Source organism: Giraffa tippelskirchi, chromosome X, assembly GCF_054371585.1.
Source record: "Giraffa tippelskirchi isolate mGirTip1 chromosome X, T2T-mGirTip1v1.2.pri, whole genome shotgun sequence".
Lineage (NCBI taxonomy): Eukaryota > Metazoa > Chordata > Mammalia > Artiodactyla > Giraffidae > Giraffa > Giraffa tippelskirchi.
The window spans coordinates 2,221,191-2,240,223 of NC_137289.1; the positions used below are offsets into that span (position 1 = coordinate 2,221,191).

General features: G+C 51.3%; 1 protein-coding gene and 1 long non-coding RNA gene across 11 annotated transcripts; both read left to right on the forward strand.

Annotated features, from left to right (window-relative positions):
• The first annotated feature begins 2,540 nt into the window (after positions 1-2,540).
• LOC145537209 (uncharacterized) lies at positions 2,541-3,454 on the forward strand. The gene is made up of 3 exons (XR_014076260.1): positions 2,541-2,694; positions 2,818-3,183; positions 3,308-3,454. It is a non-coding gene; the product is annotated as an uncharacterized LOC145537209 (long non-coding RNA).
• A 2,769-nt stretch (positions 3,455-6,223) lies between these two features.
• TAFAZZIN (tafazzin, phospholipid-lysophospholipid transacylase) lies at positions 6,224-14,827 on the forward strand. Of its 10 annotated transcripts, none has more exons than XM_081563541.1 (11): positions 6,224-6,636; positions 6,808-6,936; positions 8,133-8,178; positions 8,427-8,512; positions 12,835-12,915; positions 13,023-13,064; positions 13,261-13,323; positions 13,484-13,536; positions 13,893-13,970; positions 14,083-14,181; positions 14,350-14,827. In XM_081563541.1, exons 1-10 carry the CDS (start codon positions 6,528-6,530, stop codon positions 14,179-14,181), a joined length of 786 nt encoding a protein of 261 aa, XP_081419667.1. In that variant the 5' UTR covers positions 6,224-6,527; the 3' UTR covers positions 14,350-14,827. The 10 variants fall into 10 exon arrangements, with proteins under 10 accessions (XP_081419667.1, XP_081419666.1, XP_081419670.1 ...); XM_081563540.1 differs by having other exon boundaries at positions 14,371-14,827; XM_081563544.1 differs by having other exon boundaries at positions 6,224-6,418.
• The last annotated feature ends 4,206 nt before the right edge of the window (positions 14,828-19,033 follow it).

Consider the following 19,033-nt stretch of genomic DNA (forward strand, 5'->3'; position numbering starts at 1 on the left):
GCAAAGATGGGCACAATAAAGGACAGAAACGGTATGGACCTAACAGAAGCAGAAGATATTAAGAAGAGGTGGCACGAATACACAGAAGAACTAATACAAAAAAGATCTTAATGAGCCAGATAACCATGATGGTGTGATCACTCACCTAGAGCCAGACATCCTGGAGTGCAAAGTCAAGTGGGCCTTAGGAAGCATCACTATGAACAAAGCTATTGGAGGTAATGAAATTCCAGCTGAGCTATTTCAAATCCTAAAAGATGATGCTGTGAAAGTGCTGCACTCAAAATGCCAGTAAATTTGGAAAACTCACCAGTAGCCACAGGACCGGAAAAGGTTGGTTTTCAGTTTTCATTCCAATCCCAAAGAAGGGCAATGCCAAAGAATGTGCAAACTACCACACAACTGCACTCATTTGTCATGCTAGCAAGGTCATGCTCAAAATCCTCCAAACTAGGCTTTAACAGTACATGAACTGAGAACTTACAGATATACAAGCTGGATTTAGAAAAGGCAGAGGAACCAGAGATCAAATTGCCAACATCCATTGGGTCATAGAAAAAGCAGGAGAATTCCAGAAAAACATCTACTCCTTCTTCATTGACTACGCTAAAGCCTGTGACTGTGTGGATCACAACAAATTGTGGAAAATTCTTATTTTGGAGAATTCTTAAAGAGATGGGAATACCAGACCACCTTACCTGCCTGATGAGAAATCTGTGTGCAGGTCAAGAAGCAACAGTTAGAACTGGACATGGAACAATGGACTGAACTGGTTCCAGATTAGAAAAGGAGTACATCAAGGCTGTATATTGTCATCCTGCGTATTTAACTTATATGCAGAGTGCATCATACAAAACGCTGGGCTGGATGAAGCACAAGCTAGAATCAAGATGGCCGGGAGAAATATCAGTAACCTCAGATATGCAGATGATACCACCCTAATGGCAGAAAGCAAAGAGGAACTAAAGAGCCTCTTGATAAAAGTGAAAGAGAAGAGTGAAAAGCTGGCTTAAAACTCAGCATTCAAAAAATTAAGATCATGGCATCCGGTCCCATGACTTCATGGCAAATAGATGGAGAAACAATGGAAATGGTGACAGACTTTATTTTCTTGGGCTCCAAAATCACTGCAGATGGTGACTGCAGCCATAAAATTCAAAGACGCTTGCTCCTTGGAAGCCAAGCTATGACCAACCTAGACAGCATATTAAAAAGCAGAGACATTACTTTGCCAGCAAAGGTCCATCTAGTCAAAGCTATGGTTTTTTGAGTAGTCATGTACCGATGTGAGAGTTGGATCATAAAGAAGGTTGAGCACTGAAGAATTGATGCTTTCAAACTGTGGTGCTAGACAAGATTCTTAAGAGTCCCTTTGACTGCAAGGAGATCAAACCAGTCAATCCTTAAGGAAATCAGTCCTAAATATCCATTGGACGGACTGATGCTGAAGCCAAAGCTCCAATACTTTGGCCATCTCATGCAAAGAGCCAACTCATTGGAAAAGACCCTGATGCTGGAAGGCAGGAGGAGAAGGGGACAACAGAGGATGAGATGGTTGGATGGCATCACTGACTCAACGGACATGAGTTTGTTTGAGCAATCTCTGGGAGATGGTAAAGGACAGGGAAGCCTGATGTGCTGCAGTCCATAGGCTCGCAAAGAGTTGAACACGACTGAGCAACAACAACAAAATGGTAATTCTCTATTTTTTTTTTTTTTGAGAAATGCCATACTATTTTCCACAGTGGCTGCCTCATCTTCCATTCCCACCAGCAGCGCACCAGGGTTCAACCTTAGAGTTGATTCTACCTTTTCACCACCATCAGCAACCAGGAAGACCATCTTAGTGCATTTCTTTCTCCCCAGCTGTCAGACATGATCTTTAAGACAAACTCCCAGCATTATAATTGCTGGATTCAAGTCAGCCAGAGTCGTGTCTGACTCTTTGCGACCAAAGCCCACTTCCTGCTGGTGTCACCCTCACACAGCCATGTCAGTCCATCTACTTCCCTCTGCCGGCTTTTCTCTGTTGCCTCTGTGACCTTCCTCCCTGGGCTCACTTTCTCCCTGGCTGGGCCCTCTGCCTGTATCTCTCTAGCCACCTGCTAGAGTCACTCATGCTATTTTGGGCTCCTGCCCCAGGTGCCTATTCTGGGATGCCCGTGGGTCTTTAGGCAGCCCTGGGCTGGCAAGAGCAGGCTTGGAGGCTCTGGGCCCAGGGGCTCCCAGGAGGGCGGAGGGCAAGAAGAACTAGAGAGTTCCTGCCCTCAGGGCTTCCCTGATAGCTCAGTTGGTAAAGAATCCGCCTGCAATGAGGGAGACCTGGGTTCGGTCCCTGGGTTGGGAAGATCCCTGGAGAAGGGAAAGGCTACCCACTCTAGTACTCTGGCCTGGAGAATTCCGTGGACTACCACGGGGTCACAAAGAGTCGGACACGACTGAGCGACTTCACTGTCACTTTGGTCTCAACCCAAAGCGGGTCCGGTCTCCCAACATCAGCCTTCCCAGGCTGGGGGCAACTTTCTTCTTCCCCCTCTAAGCCGAGGGCGCCCATACCTGCGCAGACCGGGTCGTCTCCACACCTTTCTGTGCTGTGGGCTGATCGCGACAGCCCCCGCGGAATCGCAGCGCCGGCGTGCGACGGGAGGAGACAGCAGAGGAAGACGCCGCCGATACGCTGACCGCCCCGTGGAGGCAAGTTCGCCGGCCTCACCTTTCCCGGCGGGCGGGCGCGGCCATGGCTCCGCCTTGGCAGCGGGAGGGAGGGCGGCCCGGAGGCCTGGGAAGCGCTGACCCGGCCGCCCACCTTCCCAGCAGACTCCGCCTTCCCCGCCCGCGAGGGACCCGGCGCTGGCGGCTGCCAAGGAATCGGAGGCTCGGAGGCGCGGGGCGAGCCGTGACTCAGAGCCGGCTCTGGGCGCGATCTCGTGACGAAGACGCCCGACCTGGAGCGCCTGGCGCACCGAGGGGAGCCCCGCGGCGAGCCTGGGCGCCCCCCCCCCCGCCCCAGGACAAAACCCTTCTCTCCAAGTCTTTGGGCCTGCGCACTCCTAGGCGCTCTGCACGCGAGCGGGCGCAGGAACGCGCCGTGGTGGTGGAGCCCAGGGCAGACCCCGTGGCGAGTCCTCGTGGGGGTCGTTGCTGGGAAAAGTGGGCGACTCGCGCGGGTTCTGCGGGCCGGCGGTGGGTCCTCACTGGCTGCTTTGTAGTGTGATCTTCCCGGCAACTACCCGCTCATGGATTGGGGGTGGTAATGAGCAGAAGATTGGGGCATTTTTAAATTTTTCGGCCTCCCCACACCTTGCAGGTTCTTAGTTCCCGGACCAAGGACGGAACCTGCACCCTTGGAAGTGAGAGCGCCGAGTCCTAACCACTGGACCGCCAGGAAATTGCTGGAGAAATGTTTTTTAAATACATGAAGTCATGCTGTGCTATAAAAAATAAAAATTAAAAATATACTGCTTAAGGAGTACAGGGCTTTCTTTTTGGGTGATGAACATGTCTGGAACTAGTTGGAAGTGGCTGACAACAATGTGGATGTATCAATACTAAATGATATAAAATACTGTTATATATATTTCCTATTGTATGTTATATGCTGCTATACATTGCATATAACATCACATATGACATTATATTACAAACATACATTCATACAGTGTGGTAATTCTATAAAATTGTATGTAGTTTCAGTTCAGTTCAGTAGCTCAGTCGTGTCCAACTCTTTGCAACACCATAGATTGCAGCATGCCAGGCCTCCCTGTCCATTACCAACTCCCAGAGCTTGCTCAAACTCATGTCCATTGAGTCGGTGATGCCATCCAACCACCTCATCCTCTGTCTTTCCCTTCTCCTGCCTTCAATCTTTCCCAGCATCTGGGTCTTTTCCAGTGAGTCAGTTCTTCGCATCAGGTGGCCAAAGTATTGGAGTTTCAGCTTCAGAATCAGTCCTTTCAGTGAATATTCAGGACTGATTTTCTTTAGGATGGACTGGTTGGATCTCCTAGCAGTCCAAGGGACTCTCAAGAGTCTTCTCCAACACCACAGCTCAAAAGTATCAATTCTTCGGCGCTAAGCTTTCTTTACAGTCCAACTCTCACATGCATACATGATTACTGGAAAAACCACAGCTTTGACTAGACGGATCTTTATTGGCAAAGTAATGTCTCTGCTTTTTAATATGCTGTCTACGTTGGTCATTGCTTTTATTCCAAGGAGCAAGTGTCTTTTAATTTCGTGGCTGCAGTCACCATCTGCAGTGATTTTAGAGCCTGAGAAAATAAAGTCTGTCACTGTTTCCATTGTTTCCCCCTCTATTTGCCATGAAGTGATGGGACCAGATGCCATGATTTGAGTATTTTGAATGTTGAGTTTTAAGCCAGCTTTTTCACTCTCTTCTTTCACCTTTATCAAGAGGTTCTTTATTTCTTCTTCGCTTTCTGCCATTAGTGTGGTGTCATCTGCATATCTGACGTTATTGATATTTCTCCTGGCAATCTTGATTCCAGCTTGTGCTTCATCCAGCCTGGTGTTTTGCATGATGTACTCTGCATATAAGTTAAATAAACAGGGTGACAATATACAGCCTTGACATACTCCTTTCCCAATTTGGAACCCGTCCATTGTTCCATGTCCAGTTCTAATTGTTGCTTCTTGACATGCATACAGATTTCTCAGGAAGCAGGTCAGGTGGTCTGGTAGTCCCATCTCTTGAAGAATTTTCCACAGTTTGTTGTGATCCACACAAAGGCTTTGGCATAGTCAATAAAGCAGAAGTAGATGTTTTTCTGAACTCTCTTGCTGTTTGTATGATCCATCAGATGGAGATTTGATCTCTGGTTCCTCTGCCTTTTCTAAATCCAGCTTAAACATCTGGAAGTTCTCAGTTCATGTACTGTTGAAGCCTCACTTGGAGAATTTTGAGCATTACTTTGCCAGCATGTGAGATGAGTACACTTGTGTGGTAGTTTGAGCATTCTTTGCCATAGCCTTTCTTTTGGACTGGAATGAAAACTGATTTTTTCCAGTCCTGTGGCCACTGCTGCGTTTTCCAAATTTGCTGGCATATTGAGTGCAGCACTTTGACAGCATCATCTTTCAGGATTGGAAATAGCTCAGCTGGAATTCCATCACCTCCACTAGCTTTGTTCCTAATGATGCTTCCTAAGGCCCACTTGACTTCAGACTCCAGGATATCTGGCTCTAGGTGAGTGATCACATCATCATGTTTATCTGGGTCATTAAGATCTATTTTGTATAGTTCTTCTGTGTATTCTTGCCACCTCTTCTTAATATCTTCTGCTTCTGTTAGGTCCATACAATTTCTGTGCTTTATTGTGCCCATCTTTGCATGAAATGTTCCCTTGGTATCTTTAATTTTCTTGAAAGGATCTCTAGTCTTTCCCATTCTATTGTTTTCCTCTATTACTTTGCATTGATCACTTAGGAAGCCTTTCTTATCTCTCCTTGCTATTCTTTGGAATTCTGCATTTAGGTGGGTATATCTTTCCTTTTCTCCTTTGCCTTTCACCTCTCTTCTTTTCTCAGATATTTGCAAGGCCTCCTCAGACAAGTGTTTTTGCCTTTTTGCATTTCTATTTCTTGGGGATGGTCTTAATCCCTGTACAATGAGGGAATGTCCTGTACAATGTCACGAACCTCCGTCGTAGTTCTTCAGGCACTCTGTCTATCAGATCTAATCCCTTGAATCTATTGTCACTTCCACTGTACAGTTGTAAAGGATTTGATTTAGGTCCTACCTAATTGGTCTAGTGGTATTCCCTACTTTCTTCAATTTAAGTCTGAATTTTGCAGTGTATGTAGGTAATTATGTAAAATTACGTAGTGTAATAACATTACATATGGTACATTCATAAAATAATCTATATAATAAAAATGCTATAAAGTAGTTAATTTCATGTTAGATGAAATTAATGAAAACAAAGGGGAAAAAACTAAAAGGGCTTCGCCAAACCCGATGTTGAGTGGCGTCAGATAAACGTGCCGGGCAGAACGTTAGTCACGGAGACTTTTCCAAGGACGAACAAAGTAGACAAATGGGACGTGGAGTTGGAAGGAGGGGCGGGGCTCGAGCCCCTCCTGCGCCGGGGAGTGGCGGGGCCGGGCCAAGCCGCCCGTGAGCCCGTCATCGCTGCCATCAAGCGGCCTGAGCCCGTTTTGCGACAGTAGGCGGTCGAGCCCGGCGCCACCGCAGTCTCGCTTTTCGGCGGGTCCGCGGAGCTGGCGGTTACCGCCGCCATCAGCCCTGGCTCCTGAGTGCGCTGCTTGTTTCTTGGTTCCGGTACGGCTAGTGGGTGGCGCAAGACCGAGGCCAGGGCCGGGCCCGGTTCAGGCCCGACCTGCGAGGTGACCTTGGTCGAGTGCCCTGTCGCGCCGCAGGGCGCCCATCCGCAGGCCTGTTAGTGACCCGGCTCCCGGGCGGTTGAGGACATAAACCTAGTGCAGCCCCAGGGCAAGGGGAGCGCCGGGCCGCTGGGGGCGGTGGTGGAAGCTGGGTCGCGGGGGAGATGCCCCTCCACGTGAAATGGCCGTTCCCCACGGTGCCGCCGCTCACCTGGACCCTGGCCAGCAGCGTCGTCATGGGCCTGGTGGGCACCTACAGCTGCTTCTGGACCAGTGAGTGGGCCCACAGCCGAGGCAGGGTCGGCCGCGGGTCTCCACGCCCAGCCAGAGTTGGGGCTCGGGGTTCGGGTTTTGGGGCGCTGGCAGGGGCTGGCTTGGCAGCGGGGAGCCCTGGGCCCCCGGGGAAAGGAAGCCAAGATCCCGACCCTGCCCGTCTCCCCTCAGAGTGCATGAACCACCTCACCGTCCACAACAAGGAAGTGCTGTATGATCTCATCGAGAACCGAGGCCCAGCCACACCCCTCATCACGGTTTCCAATCACCAGTCGTGCATGGATGACCCTCATCTCTGGGGTACAGGCCAGTGTGCTTGGCTTGGGGAGGCAAGGAGGGAACCTGGGTCAGGGCCAAACAAGCAGAACAAACTCCTCACAGGGCTCTTTGCCCGGCCCTGACACTCCTTTTTCTGGGGTGTCCTGTCCCAAGGATGCAAGTTTGATTTGTGGCCCCTTCAGCATACTCCTAGGCAGTGTAATTTGGAGAGGGCCTACATAATTTGGAGGAAGTGAGGAGATGACCACAAGGCAAGGTTTGACGGCTTCTTTACTTGGAGCTATCAGGCCTTGCAGGACCCTCCATTCTCTAAACTGTTGACGTTTCCGAAGAGCCTTGGGAATATGAGGAGCACAGGGTGTCCTGTCAAGGAAGCTCTGGGCTAGGGGCTGGAAGACCTGTGTCCTGGTTCCGGCTTTGCCCCAGGCTGGGTTTTTAGCCTTCGACTAGCCTCACTGGGGATTCTAGAAGTTCTGCTGTGCTGACTTCACAGGGAGTTGCTTGGCTCCAATAACCCAGGTGGCTGGCTACAGGGGTGTCCAGAGCTCCCACTGCTGGACGAGGACAGGGAGCTCATGGGGAGCCGTGTGGTCAATTCAGTCTTTCAGAGCTCACACTCGCTGCTGGGCAGAAGATGGCCTTGTAGGGTGCCAGAGCCAGATCCCAGGGTCCAGGAGGAAGGTTTTAGTGCCATCCAGTCACCTGGACCAGGGTGGTTGCAGTGACAGTGGAGGAATAGTTAGAAGGATGTGCTGTGTGTGCGTGCTTAGTCGCTTCAGTCTTGTCTGACTCTGCGACCCCGTGGATTGCAGCGCACCAGGCTCCTCTGTCCATGGGATTCTCTAGGCAAGAATATTGGAGTGGGATGCCATTCCCTTTTCAGGGCATCTTCCCCACTCAGGGATCGAACCCCCATCTCCTGCATTGCAAGTGGATTCTTTAACGATGAGTCAGCAGGGATGCCCCGGTAGAAGTATGGGCAGCATTAGCATCTATCAGGGAGGTAGGCAGACCAGATGTGGTGACTACTAAGATACAGGGCGTGGGAGACGGAGGAGCCAGGGAGAAGCTGGGGGTCCAGCCGAAGGGCTGGAAGATAGCTCTTTGGGCCATAGGGAAACATCCTTGTCCCTCATTCCCTGAAACAGGGTGATAGAAAGTGGTGCCCCCCTAGGTACAAGGTCAGTTGGGGCATGCAGCCTTCTCCTTTCCTCCAGGGATCCTGAAACTCCGTCACATCTGGAACCTGAAGTTGATGCGTTGGTGAGGAGGAATGGACCCCCACGCTGGGCCCAGCAGGCCTTACCCGTCTGCCCAGATTGGCCCTCCTGGCCTGCTCAGGAGGTGGCCTCCAGCAGTCCAGGCAGGGCCTGGGGTGGGACCCCACTGGCCCTCCTGCGCCTCCATTCTGCATTGCCGATGCCATCAGGCAGCATGCTGGTGGAGGTGGGGGTGGGACAGGGAAGCAGGTGCAGGGGAAGCCAGGGTGACTGCGTCCATCCCCACTCCAGGACCCCCACAGCTGCAGACATCTGCTTCACCAAGGAGCTGCACTCACACTTCTTCAGCTTGGGCAAGTGTGTGCCCGTGTGCCGAGGTAAGCTGCTCCTCTGTAAGGGGATGTTGGGCTGCCGGGTGCCAGGGACGCTTCTCTGGCCCTTCCAGGGGCAGGGAGACTGATGGCAGTGTCTCTGGTTCAGCCGCACTGGGAGTTGAGGGACTCCGGTGGGACAGGCCTCCTGGGTGCCAGAGGTGGCTGCCTCACTCGCATGAGGCCCACCTCCATCATCTGGGAGGAGGGAGCAATGGTTTCTTGGAGAGCACCGATTTCCCTGCAAGTGCCCGAGGACTGGGTGCCCTGGGGCTCTGGCATTGGAGGTCAAGGAGACATTATCCACAGTTGCTTCTCGGGAGGCCATTGCTAAGAGATGCACTGATGGCCGCATGGTGTCATCAGTCAGCGATGGTGGTGGCACGTGCCAGAGGCTGTGAGTTTGGGAAAACAAACAAGCTTCTGCGTCGAGCCATGTGACATGGAGTGATTACTCCACACCTCTTGAGAGCTTCAGAAGGTTGGGGCCATTCGGACCCCCCCTCTCCAGAAAAAGGGGCTTGGAGAGAGAAAGCTGCGGGGCCAAGGTCACAGGGCGAGAGGTGGCCAAGCCTGGATTCAAATCCAGCTTGCTTGTTCCTCTGGGGAAGTGGGATTTTTCCCAACAGAGTATGAAAGGCAAGGCATCCTAGACCCAGGAAGCACGTAGCAAACCCTGGAAGGGTACGTGACCAAGGTAGAAAATGTAGGTTGTGGGCTGCCTGTGAAGCTTCTAGAAGAGTTGTGCTAAGAATTTGATGTGCTTTTGTGTGTGGTTAAGAGAGAGAGAGCCCCCGGGCTGCAGTGTACCTGGTAGAATCGGGGTTGAGTGGAGGCCAGGAGCCTGGTTAGGGGCTGTCACGGTACCTCTGGCTACAGGGCCTCTGGGGGTCACCACAGAGAGCCAGGGACCATGTGATTTGGGCTGTGCTTTGGAGGTGGAGTTGCTGGGACTTGATAGATTGGTCGTGGGCAGTGGAGGGGGGGTCGAGGAGAAGAAAACTCGATGATGACACTAGGTGATGGCTGGTGCCAGGGAGCTGCTGGGAGGATGGGACCAGAGATGAGCAGCAGGGCGTTGAGAGACCCTGTCACCTGAGGAGGGAGCAATACGGAGACAGTGCGATGTGCCATTCTGGAACTCTAAAAGATCCTGGGAACTCTGGTGCAAACAAAATCAGCCACACAGGAATGAGAGCATAGAGGGGGAGAGAAGGGACCAGGACAGCCCCTAACCGCAGTGGAGACACAAGCCACCAGTGCAGCGGGGAGCAAAACAGGGCCCCTGGCTATTGTGGAAGCTTCCCGTGACCCTAGAGAAGCCACTTCCCTGGACTGACAGCCACCGGAGCAAGGGGGGCCACTCCTCCCAGAGCTTGGGGTGTCAGGAGGAAGTAACCAGGGGGTGTTCGAGGTCAAGGGAAACCTTATTGCTAGTAGTGGAAACGGTGATGATGGTTTAGCTCAGTTGGTAAAGAATCTGCCTGCAATGCAGGAGACCCAGGTTCAATCCCTGGGTTGGGAAGAGCCTCTGGAGAAGGAAATGGCAACCCACTCCAGTATTCTTGCCCGGAGAATCCCATGGACAGAGGAGCCTGGCGGGCTACAGTCCATGGGGTCGCAAGAGTCGGACACAACTTGGCGACTAAACATCACCATCCAATGAAAAGTTGCAGTGCCCACCCCTCTGGTCTGCAGACCTACTTACTCCCAAGAGACCCCTGCCTGGAACACTCTTTTTTTGCTGCATTTGGAGGCAACTTCATCTCACCAAAACACATGCAGAGGCTCCAGTGTCATGGCAGTTGACCATGGTATCCATCATGCACTGCTCTGAGCAATGCTGATGCTGCTCAGGTACTGTCTTGAGTCTCAGTCCCTCCTTTCTGTGACCTTAGAGGCCTTCCGTGTCTACTTCTAGCCTCGTTCTTCTTTTTGACCTTTATATACATTTTAGGGTACAATAAAAGCAGCAAGTGGAGTCTTAATCCTAAGCACCTTCTGGTGAGAGAATGTGGAAAGGGACAAGCTGTCAAATGCATTGGTCGTGCAGTAAAGGTCTAACAATTGAAACAAAGGAAGTACCCAGTATACTTTGCTTCTGTGTTCCATAAAATTTCCTCCCCACCTCGTGCTAGGATGTGAAATGTCAAAGTGATCTTGCATAAGTCATGCAAGTGAGTAGAAATAACATTTGTAAAAGCTAAACATCCTGAAGGGTTGCTCCCCAAGCATAGAATTTTAAAATTTCGATCGGGAGCTCGAAGGCTGGTTCACACCAGTGGGTTTTTTGTCAAGCAGGAGCCTGTGCCTCTGAAGCCCAGCCCTAGCGGGTCGTGTGATCCCACGTAGGGAACCCATGGCTCTCACTCACGATGCCCAGAAAAACTGCAGTGGGTGACTGCTCCCCAACTCCAGCCCCTGAGGGAGCTGCTGGGCCATTTCCATGTGGATCAGGTTGACACCCTTGGATCCCTATCTAGCACCTTCCAAAGACTTGGCCTTGCAGAGAATAGGTTGGAAGTCCATTTCTTAGGGCATTGGCCCGGGTAGTCCTACCATCCCATCTGTCCATGTCTCCCTCTTTGTTTTATTTTTCTTGGTCATGCCACAGGGCAAGCAAGATCTTACTTCCCTGACCAGGAATTCACCCGTACCCCCTGCAGTGGTGTGGAGTCTCAGCCACTGGGCCACCAGGGAAGCCCCACTCTCCCCCTTTGTGGTGTGGCTCTCTACTCCTCACTTGATGAGATAAGGATATTTACCCCACTTTTTCAGCCTCCCTCCTTCTCGGTCTCTGTCCACTCTCCGGACAAGCCTGACAAGGTTTTTACTGCGTGTGGGCACAGATTGTTCCCATGTGACTCCCAAGTTAAGAGCCAGCAGTCGCGTCTGGGTTATTGCTGACCACTGGGCCACTTGGGGCCAGTCTCACAGTCTCAGGGCATCTCCGAGGCAGTGTTGCCAGCATCGGGGATGGCTCGGCCACAGCATTTTCCATGTAGCAGATTTGACTTTTCCCCAACTCTCAGTGACACTGTGAGTCAAAGTCACTCAGTCGCGTCCGACTCTTTGCCACCCCATGGACTATACAGTCCGTGGAATTCTCCAGGCCAGAATACTGGAGTGGGTAAGCCGTTCGCTTCTCCAGGGGATCTTCCCAGCCCAGGGATCAAAGCCAGGTCTTCCGCATTGCAGGCGGATTCTTTACAAAGGGTGACTCGAGTTTTCAAGGGGCGCCCTTTGAGGAAGGGGCCAGCAAGAGAGAGGGACAGCAGAGGCTGAGGACTCAGGTGGGGCTCAGAGGCCCCTGAGGGGTGCCTGTGGGAACTGGCCTGGAAGAGACCCTGGGGAAAGGCTTGCTGTGCAGAACCTGGGGCCCCAGTGAGGCTAGAGATCACAAATAGCCTTGCTTTGCTCCCACAGCTCCCTCTGGGCCAGCAGCAGCCGCTGGGAGGCCTGCCCCCGGACTAGCTCATCCCAAGGCTCTAAGAGCCCAACTGTGGAAGCGGGGGCAGGGAGGACAGTAATTGATTTGGGGGTCCGAGAGGGCACCCACTGCAGGTGTCCGACCACAGCCCGAGTTGCTTAGGGGGCACAGCTATGCTGGGACTGACGGGCAGAAGGCAGGGTCATAGATGGTTCGTAATGAAGTGAGGGAAGTTGCTCAGTCATGGCCGACTATTTGCGATTCCATGGACTGTAGCCCACCAGGCTCCTCTGTCCATGGAATTTTCTAGGCAAGAGTACAGGAGTGGGTTGCCATTTCCTTCTCCAGGGGATCTTCCTGACCCAGGGATCGAACCCAGGTCTCCCGCATTGCAGGCAGACACTTTACCATCTGAGCCATGAGGGAAGCCCCATAGATGGGCGGAGGAATGGCCAAGTTCAGAATTTCAGTCAGAGATAGTTTCTAACAGTGATGGTTCCCGCACATGACAGGCACTTAGAGGTTTAGCGGATCTTATTGAACAAAGTACAGCAAGGGTCACAGTGCACCCGGGGCTGAGCGGGCCCTAGAGTCGCTCAGGCCTGTTAGTTGCTCAGTTGTGTCCAACTCTTTGCAACCCCATGGACTGGAGCCTATCAGGCTCCTCTATCCATGGAGTTTTCCGGGCAAGAGTACTGGAGTGGGTTGCCAGTTCCTTCTCCAGGGGATCTTCCCGACTCCAGGATCTTCCTGACCCGGGGATCGAACCCAGGTCTCCCGCGTTGCGGGCAGACGCTTTACTATCTGAGGTGTTCGCATGGACTAGGCCCTGGGAGTGAGGCAGAGGAGGGGTTCCTGGGACAACTGAGACTGACGGAGGAGACTTTCTCATTGGCAGGAGATGGCGTCTACCAGAAGGGAATGGATTTCATTTTGGAGAAGCTCAACCACGGGGACTGGGTGCACATCTTCCCAGAAGGTCAGTGACGCTGGCGGAGTCGCAACCTGCTCTAGAATCTGGATGGGACTGCCCCCTACCCGCTCCCAGTGGCCCCTGAGCCGCACCTCCATCCTCTCTCTCAACAGGGAAAGTGAACATGAGCTCCGAGTTCCTCCGCTTCAAGTGGGGTAAGAGTCACTGGTTCTCTCTGGCTGGGTGGGACCTGGGCATGTGGGGCGGATGACTGTGATCATCGCCACAGAAGGGGGACAGGGGCCCAGGGCAGCCACTTTGAACGGGGTGGGGAGGGCAGGAGCGCCCCTGTCCACAGGCTGGCACCAAAATGCCGCTCATGCCAACATTTCTGCCTCTCCCCCCGGGCAGGAATAGGTCGCCTAATCGCTGAATGTCATCTCAATCCGATCATCCTGCCCCTGTGGCATGTTGGTGAGCCTCCCTCTTGGGCCACCACTGCAGCCCACAGAGAGGGGCTTCGCACGGTGGTCTTGTGGGGTGGGTCTCCTCCGGGTGGTCGAGGTGGGATGCCCAGACTGCCCCTCTCCACCCCCCACGCCTGCATCCTGGCTCTCTGTCTGCTGTGCTGCAGGAATGAACGATGTCCTTCCTAACAGCCCACCCTACTTCCCCCGCTTCGGGCAGGTAGGTAGGGCCGCCAATCGTCTGTCTGTCTGTCTGTCTGCCCTCTGCCCCGTGACTCCCATGCAGCACCATCGGGCCCAGATTTAGGAGGGGCTGGGCTTGCAGTAGAGGGAACAGAGTGAAGCAGAGATGGTGGGGGAAGGGTGGTTTCCTGGCACCAGGGGAGGGGCAGGATAGAGACGACTTGGGCATGGACCCCAGGACTGACAGGGCCCTTGGATGTCAGTGAGCCTGACCGCCCCATTTTAAAGCGGGAGGGTGGACCCAAGGTGGTACTCAGCATCTTAGCACTGGGGCTGTGGGCACCACCCCCTCCCCTGCTCCTGTCAACCCACTGGCGGCTGATCTCCCCATAGAAAATCACTGTGCTGATCGGCAAGCCCTTCAGTGCCCGGCCTGTGCTCGAACGGCTGCGGGCAGAGAACAAATCAGCAGTGAGTTTCTCCGTGGGGCTATCCTCACCCGTCCCGGTGCCCTTGGCTTCCCCGGGCACCCCAGGCGAAGCTCCCTGAGGACTGCGTGGCAGCCCCAGTCCTTCCCCCTCAGGTGGAGATGCGCAAAGCCCTGACAGACTTCATCCAAGAGGAATTCCAGCGCCTGAAGAGCCAGGCGGAGCAGCTCCACAACCACCTGCAAGCCAGATAGGTGCCACCCTGCCTAGACCTGGGTCCAGCTGCCTTTTGGACTGGGGGGGAGGCGAGGCCTGGGCCAGACACAACTCTGGGACCCCTCCCAGCTCTCTCAGTGTTGCCTTTGGGTGCTGGGCTGGGGGGTGGACTGACGCTTGGAGCTCAGATACGGTCCTTTTGACAGATTGGTGCATAACCCTTCCAGGGTTCCCCCTCCGAGTGGGCGAGCATCCCAGCACCTCTGGTTCTGCCACTGAAAGAAGGCTCTCAGCTGCTCCTCGCATTCGGCCACGCAGGGAGGAAAGACCTTTAGTCGGGGGGCCCCCTGCTCTCTCACCTGCAAGCCGTTTGCTCCCAGAGCTGGGGACTGGAAGGAGGGCCTGATCCAGCTGGGGACTGGAAGGAGGTGCCCTGATCTCACCGCTTCCTCAGGGATAGCTATCAGCCATGTCTTCCTTCTGCCTGTGCTCCCTGCAGGCATGGGAGCCTTGGGCAGGGCCCAGCCCTGGGCTGCAGGTGGAAGAGCTGCCCTTTTCTAGAAGGGGAGCCCGGTCCAACAGGGCCTGAGGCCCGGCCCCTCATTGGGGCCCATGATTCTTTCCGCCTCCCTGGCATCACTTGAATCCCCTGGTTTCCGTGTTTTATAAACTATTAATAAGGAATTTGTGTTGTGTTCTTTTACCTCTGGCCTCTCTGCAGGGGTGGGGCTGGGAGGTGACCCTCTGGACTGGAAGGCTGGCCCCTGAGAGCTCTGGGCACATTAACAGCACTTGACCAGATGGGCTCTCAGTGGGCATCAGCCACTGAAGACTTCCATCTTTGTCTGCAATCCCCACGCAGCCTGACAACAGTAGGGCTTCATCTCATTCTGCAAACGGTGCAGCGTGAGGTTAATGGACTTGATTCAGAACCTAAAGTTTGCAAGGTAGGGAGAAGCAAGTAGCAATTCAGTCCTCAGGCTGGTTCCCAAGGCAGAGGCGGTCTCTGAAGCTGCCAGTGAGCCGCCGTGAACTACATGTGCTGTGATGGGAGGTGGGATGGGGGACAACTTGACTGAGTTTGGGGCTCTGGGTGGGAGAAAAGGTAGGAGGATCCAGGGTGGTGGCACTCCTGGCAGAAGCGAAATCCTTCGAGAGAAAAGCCAGCTCCGTTTAGGCCTCCAGTTTGTCCATAGGTGGTTATTTAGTTGCAAACTTGTGTCCGACTGTGACCCCATGGACCGCAGCATACCAGGCTTCCCTGTCCTTCACTGTCTCCCAGAATTTGCTCAAATTCATGTCCATTGAGTCAGTAATGCTATCCAACCATCTCATCCTCTGCCAACCTCTTCTCTGGTCCTCAATCTTTCCCAGCATCAGGGTCTTTTCCAAAGAGTCACCTCTTTGCATCAGGTGGCCAAAGTATTGGAGCTTCAGCTTTAGCATCAGTCCTTCCAATGAGTATTCAGGGTTGGTTTCCTTTAGGATTGACTGTTTTGATCTTGTAGTCCAAGGGACTCTCAAGAGTCTTCTCCAACTCCACAGTTCAAAAGCATCAGTTCTTCGGTGCTCAGCCTTCTTTGTGGTCCAACTCACACATCTATACACGACTACTGGAAAAACCACAGCTTTGACTATACAGACTTTGTTGGCAAAGTCATGTCTCTGCTTTTTAATATGCTGTCTAGGTTGGTCATAGCTTTCCTTCCAAGGAGCAAGGATCTTTTAATTTCATGGCTGCAGTCACCATCTGCAGTGATTTTGCAGCCCCCATAAATAAAGTCTGTCACTGCTTCCACTTTTTCCCCTTCTATTTACCATGAAGTGAAGGGACTGGATGCCATAATCTTAGTTTTTTGAATGTTGAGTTTCAAGCCAGTTTTTTCATTCTCTTTCACCCTCATGAAGAGGCTCTTTAGTTCCTCTTCACTTTCTGCCATTAGTGAAGTTCAGTTCAGTCGCTCAGTCATGTCCGATTCTTTGCGACCCCATGAACTGCAGCACGCCAGGCCTCCCTGTCCATCACCAACTCCTGGAGTTTACCCAAACTCATGTCCATTGAGTCGGTGATGCCATCTAACCATCTCATCCTCTGTCGTCCCCTTCTCATCCTGCCCTCAATCTTTCCCAGCATCAGGGTCTTTTCAAATGAGTCAGCTCTTCACATCAGGTGGCCAAAGTATTGGAGTTTCAGCTTCAACATCAGTCCTTCCAATGAACACCCAGGACTGATTTCCTTTAGGATGGACTGGTTGGATCTCCTTGCAGTCCAAGGGACTCTCAAGAGTCTTCTCCAGCACCGTAGTTCAAAAGCATCAATTCTTCGGTGCTCAACTTTCTTCACAGTCCAACTCTCACATCCATACATGACTACTGGAAAAACCGTAGCCTTGACTAGATGGACCTTTGTGGACAAAGTAATGTCTTTGCTTTTTAATATGCTGTCTAGGTTGGTCATAACTTTCTTTCCAAGGAGTAAGTGTCTTTTAATTTCATGGCTGCAGTCACCATCTGCAGTGATTTTGGAGCCCCCCAAAATAAAGTCAGCCACTGTTTCCCCATGTATTTGCCATGAAGTGATGGGACCAGATGCCATGATCTTAGTTTTCTGAATGTTGAGCTTTAAGCCAACTTTCTTACTCTCCTCTTTCACTTTCATCAAGAGGCTCTTTAGTTCTTCTTCACTTTCTGCCATAAGGGTGGTGTCATCTGCATATCTGAGAGTAGCCATTAGTGAAGGTTGGACCCTAAATAAGGCTGAGCACAGAAGAATTGATGCCTTCAAGTTGTGGAGCTGGGAAGACTCTTCAGAGTCCCTTGGTCTTCGAGGAGATCAAGCCAGTCAATCCTAAAGGAAATCAACCCTGAATACTCATTGAAAGGACTGATGCTGAAACTCCAATACGTTGGCCACCTTATGTGAAGAGCCGACTCACTGGAAAAGACCTTGATGCTGGGAAAAATTGAGGGCAGGAGGAGTAGGGGGCAACAGATGAGATGGTTAGTACCACCAACGGAATGGACACGAGTTTTAACAATCTCCGGGAGATAGTGAAGGACAGGGAAGCCTGGCATGCTGTGGTCTATGGGGTCGCAAAGAGTTGGACACGACTTAGCAACTGAACAGCAACAACGGGAAAAAACATAACCCTTGTAAACATTAAAAAAAAAACATAAACCCTTGTGGCTCAGCTGGTAAAGAATCCGCCTTCAACACGAGAGACCTGGGTTCAATCCCTGGGTTGGGAAGATCGCCTGGAGAAGGGAAAGGCTACCCACTCCAGTATTCTGGCCTGGAGAATCCCATGGATTGTATAGTCCATGGGGTTGCAAAGAGTAAGACACGACTGAGCAACTTTCACTTGTAGGAAAAAACAGACTGTCAGCCAGTTTGCATCTGCATACCTCCAAATGTAACATCCCTTTTTCATGTATATATTTTATATTCATTTTGACAGATGTCAACTATTTCATGAAGAGTTCTGATTTGATATCCTAAATAAATGTTCCATTTTTTCACGTGGTTGTGTTTTAAATTATTTATTAATTTAAATTTTGGTTGCACTGGGTCTTCATTGCTGCCAGAGCAGGTGGTTACTCTCTAGCCTTGTGAGAGTAACTCTCTAGCCTTGTGAGGTGCACAAGTTTCTCATTGTGGTGTTTTCTCTTGTGGAGCACAGGCTCTCAGCACATGGCCTTCAGTAGTTGCAGTACATGAGCTCAGGAGTTGTGGCTCAGTAGTTATGTCACATGGGCCTAGTTACTCCGCTGCATGTGGGATCTTCCCGGACCAGGCATCGAACCTGTGTCACCTGCATTGGCAGGTGGATTCCTATCCACCATACCACCAAAGAAGTCTCATGTTCAGTCTCAGAAAACTTGGAACAAAATGAGGTGAAAGTCAGCTTTTGGTTTTTCTATGTGGAGAGTCCTAACAGCAGAGAATAATGACAGTGTTGTTTCCTTCTTTACAAGTATTCTACTTTTGATTTCATTTGTCTAACTGTTGTGGTACCATTTCTAGCTTCTGGAACCGAAAGAATACCTGAAAGAATTTATACCCAAATTTTTGGACACAAGGTTTTAGAAAGTTTCCCCGTTATAAGTTCAACATGTATAAAAATCAGTTGTATTTACATACATACACCAGCAACAAAAAATTAGAAAGTATAATTTAAGACACCATTTACAAAAGTTACAAGGTAACTAGGAATCTCACAAAAGATGTGAAAGATCTATATAAGGAAAATCATAACATTTTATGGAAAGGTATTAAAGAAGACCCAAGTAAATGGAGAGTGATCCCATGCTCACGAATAGGAATACTTGATATAGTAAATATGTTAGTTCTCCAGAATTGATCTACAGATTAAATGGGATTCCAATCACAAGCTAATCAGGGTTCAGACAGACAGCTGCACACCCATATTCATAAGAGCATTACAAACAGCTTCTTGAAAAAGGACAAAGTGGGAGGATTTGCCCTTTTGGGTATCAGAGTTTATTGTGAAGTTATAATAATTAAAAGACAGGGTGGTATTAGAGAGACAAATTGACTAGTGGAATGGAACAGGGAGCCAAAAACTGATCCACAGCTGTAAGGACACTTAATATAGAGCAAAATCGGTATTTCAAGACAGTGGGTAAAGGGCATTCATCTCAAACAGTACTGGGACAATTGCAGCTCTCTAAAAGACACTTGATCCTTGCCTCACAACATACATGAAGAAAGTGAAAAGGTTAGTCACTCCGTCGTGTCCAATTCTTTGTGACCCCATGGACTGTAGCCTGCCAGGCTCCTGTGTCCATGGAATTCTCCAGGTGAGAATACTGGAGTGGGTTGCCATGCTCTTCTCCAGGGAATCTTCCCAACCCAAGGATCAAACCTGC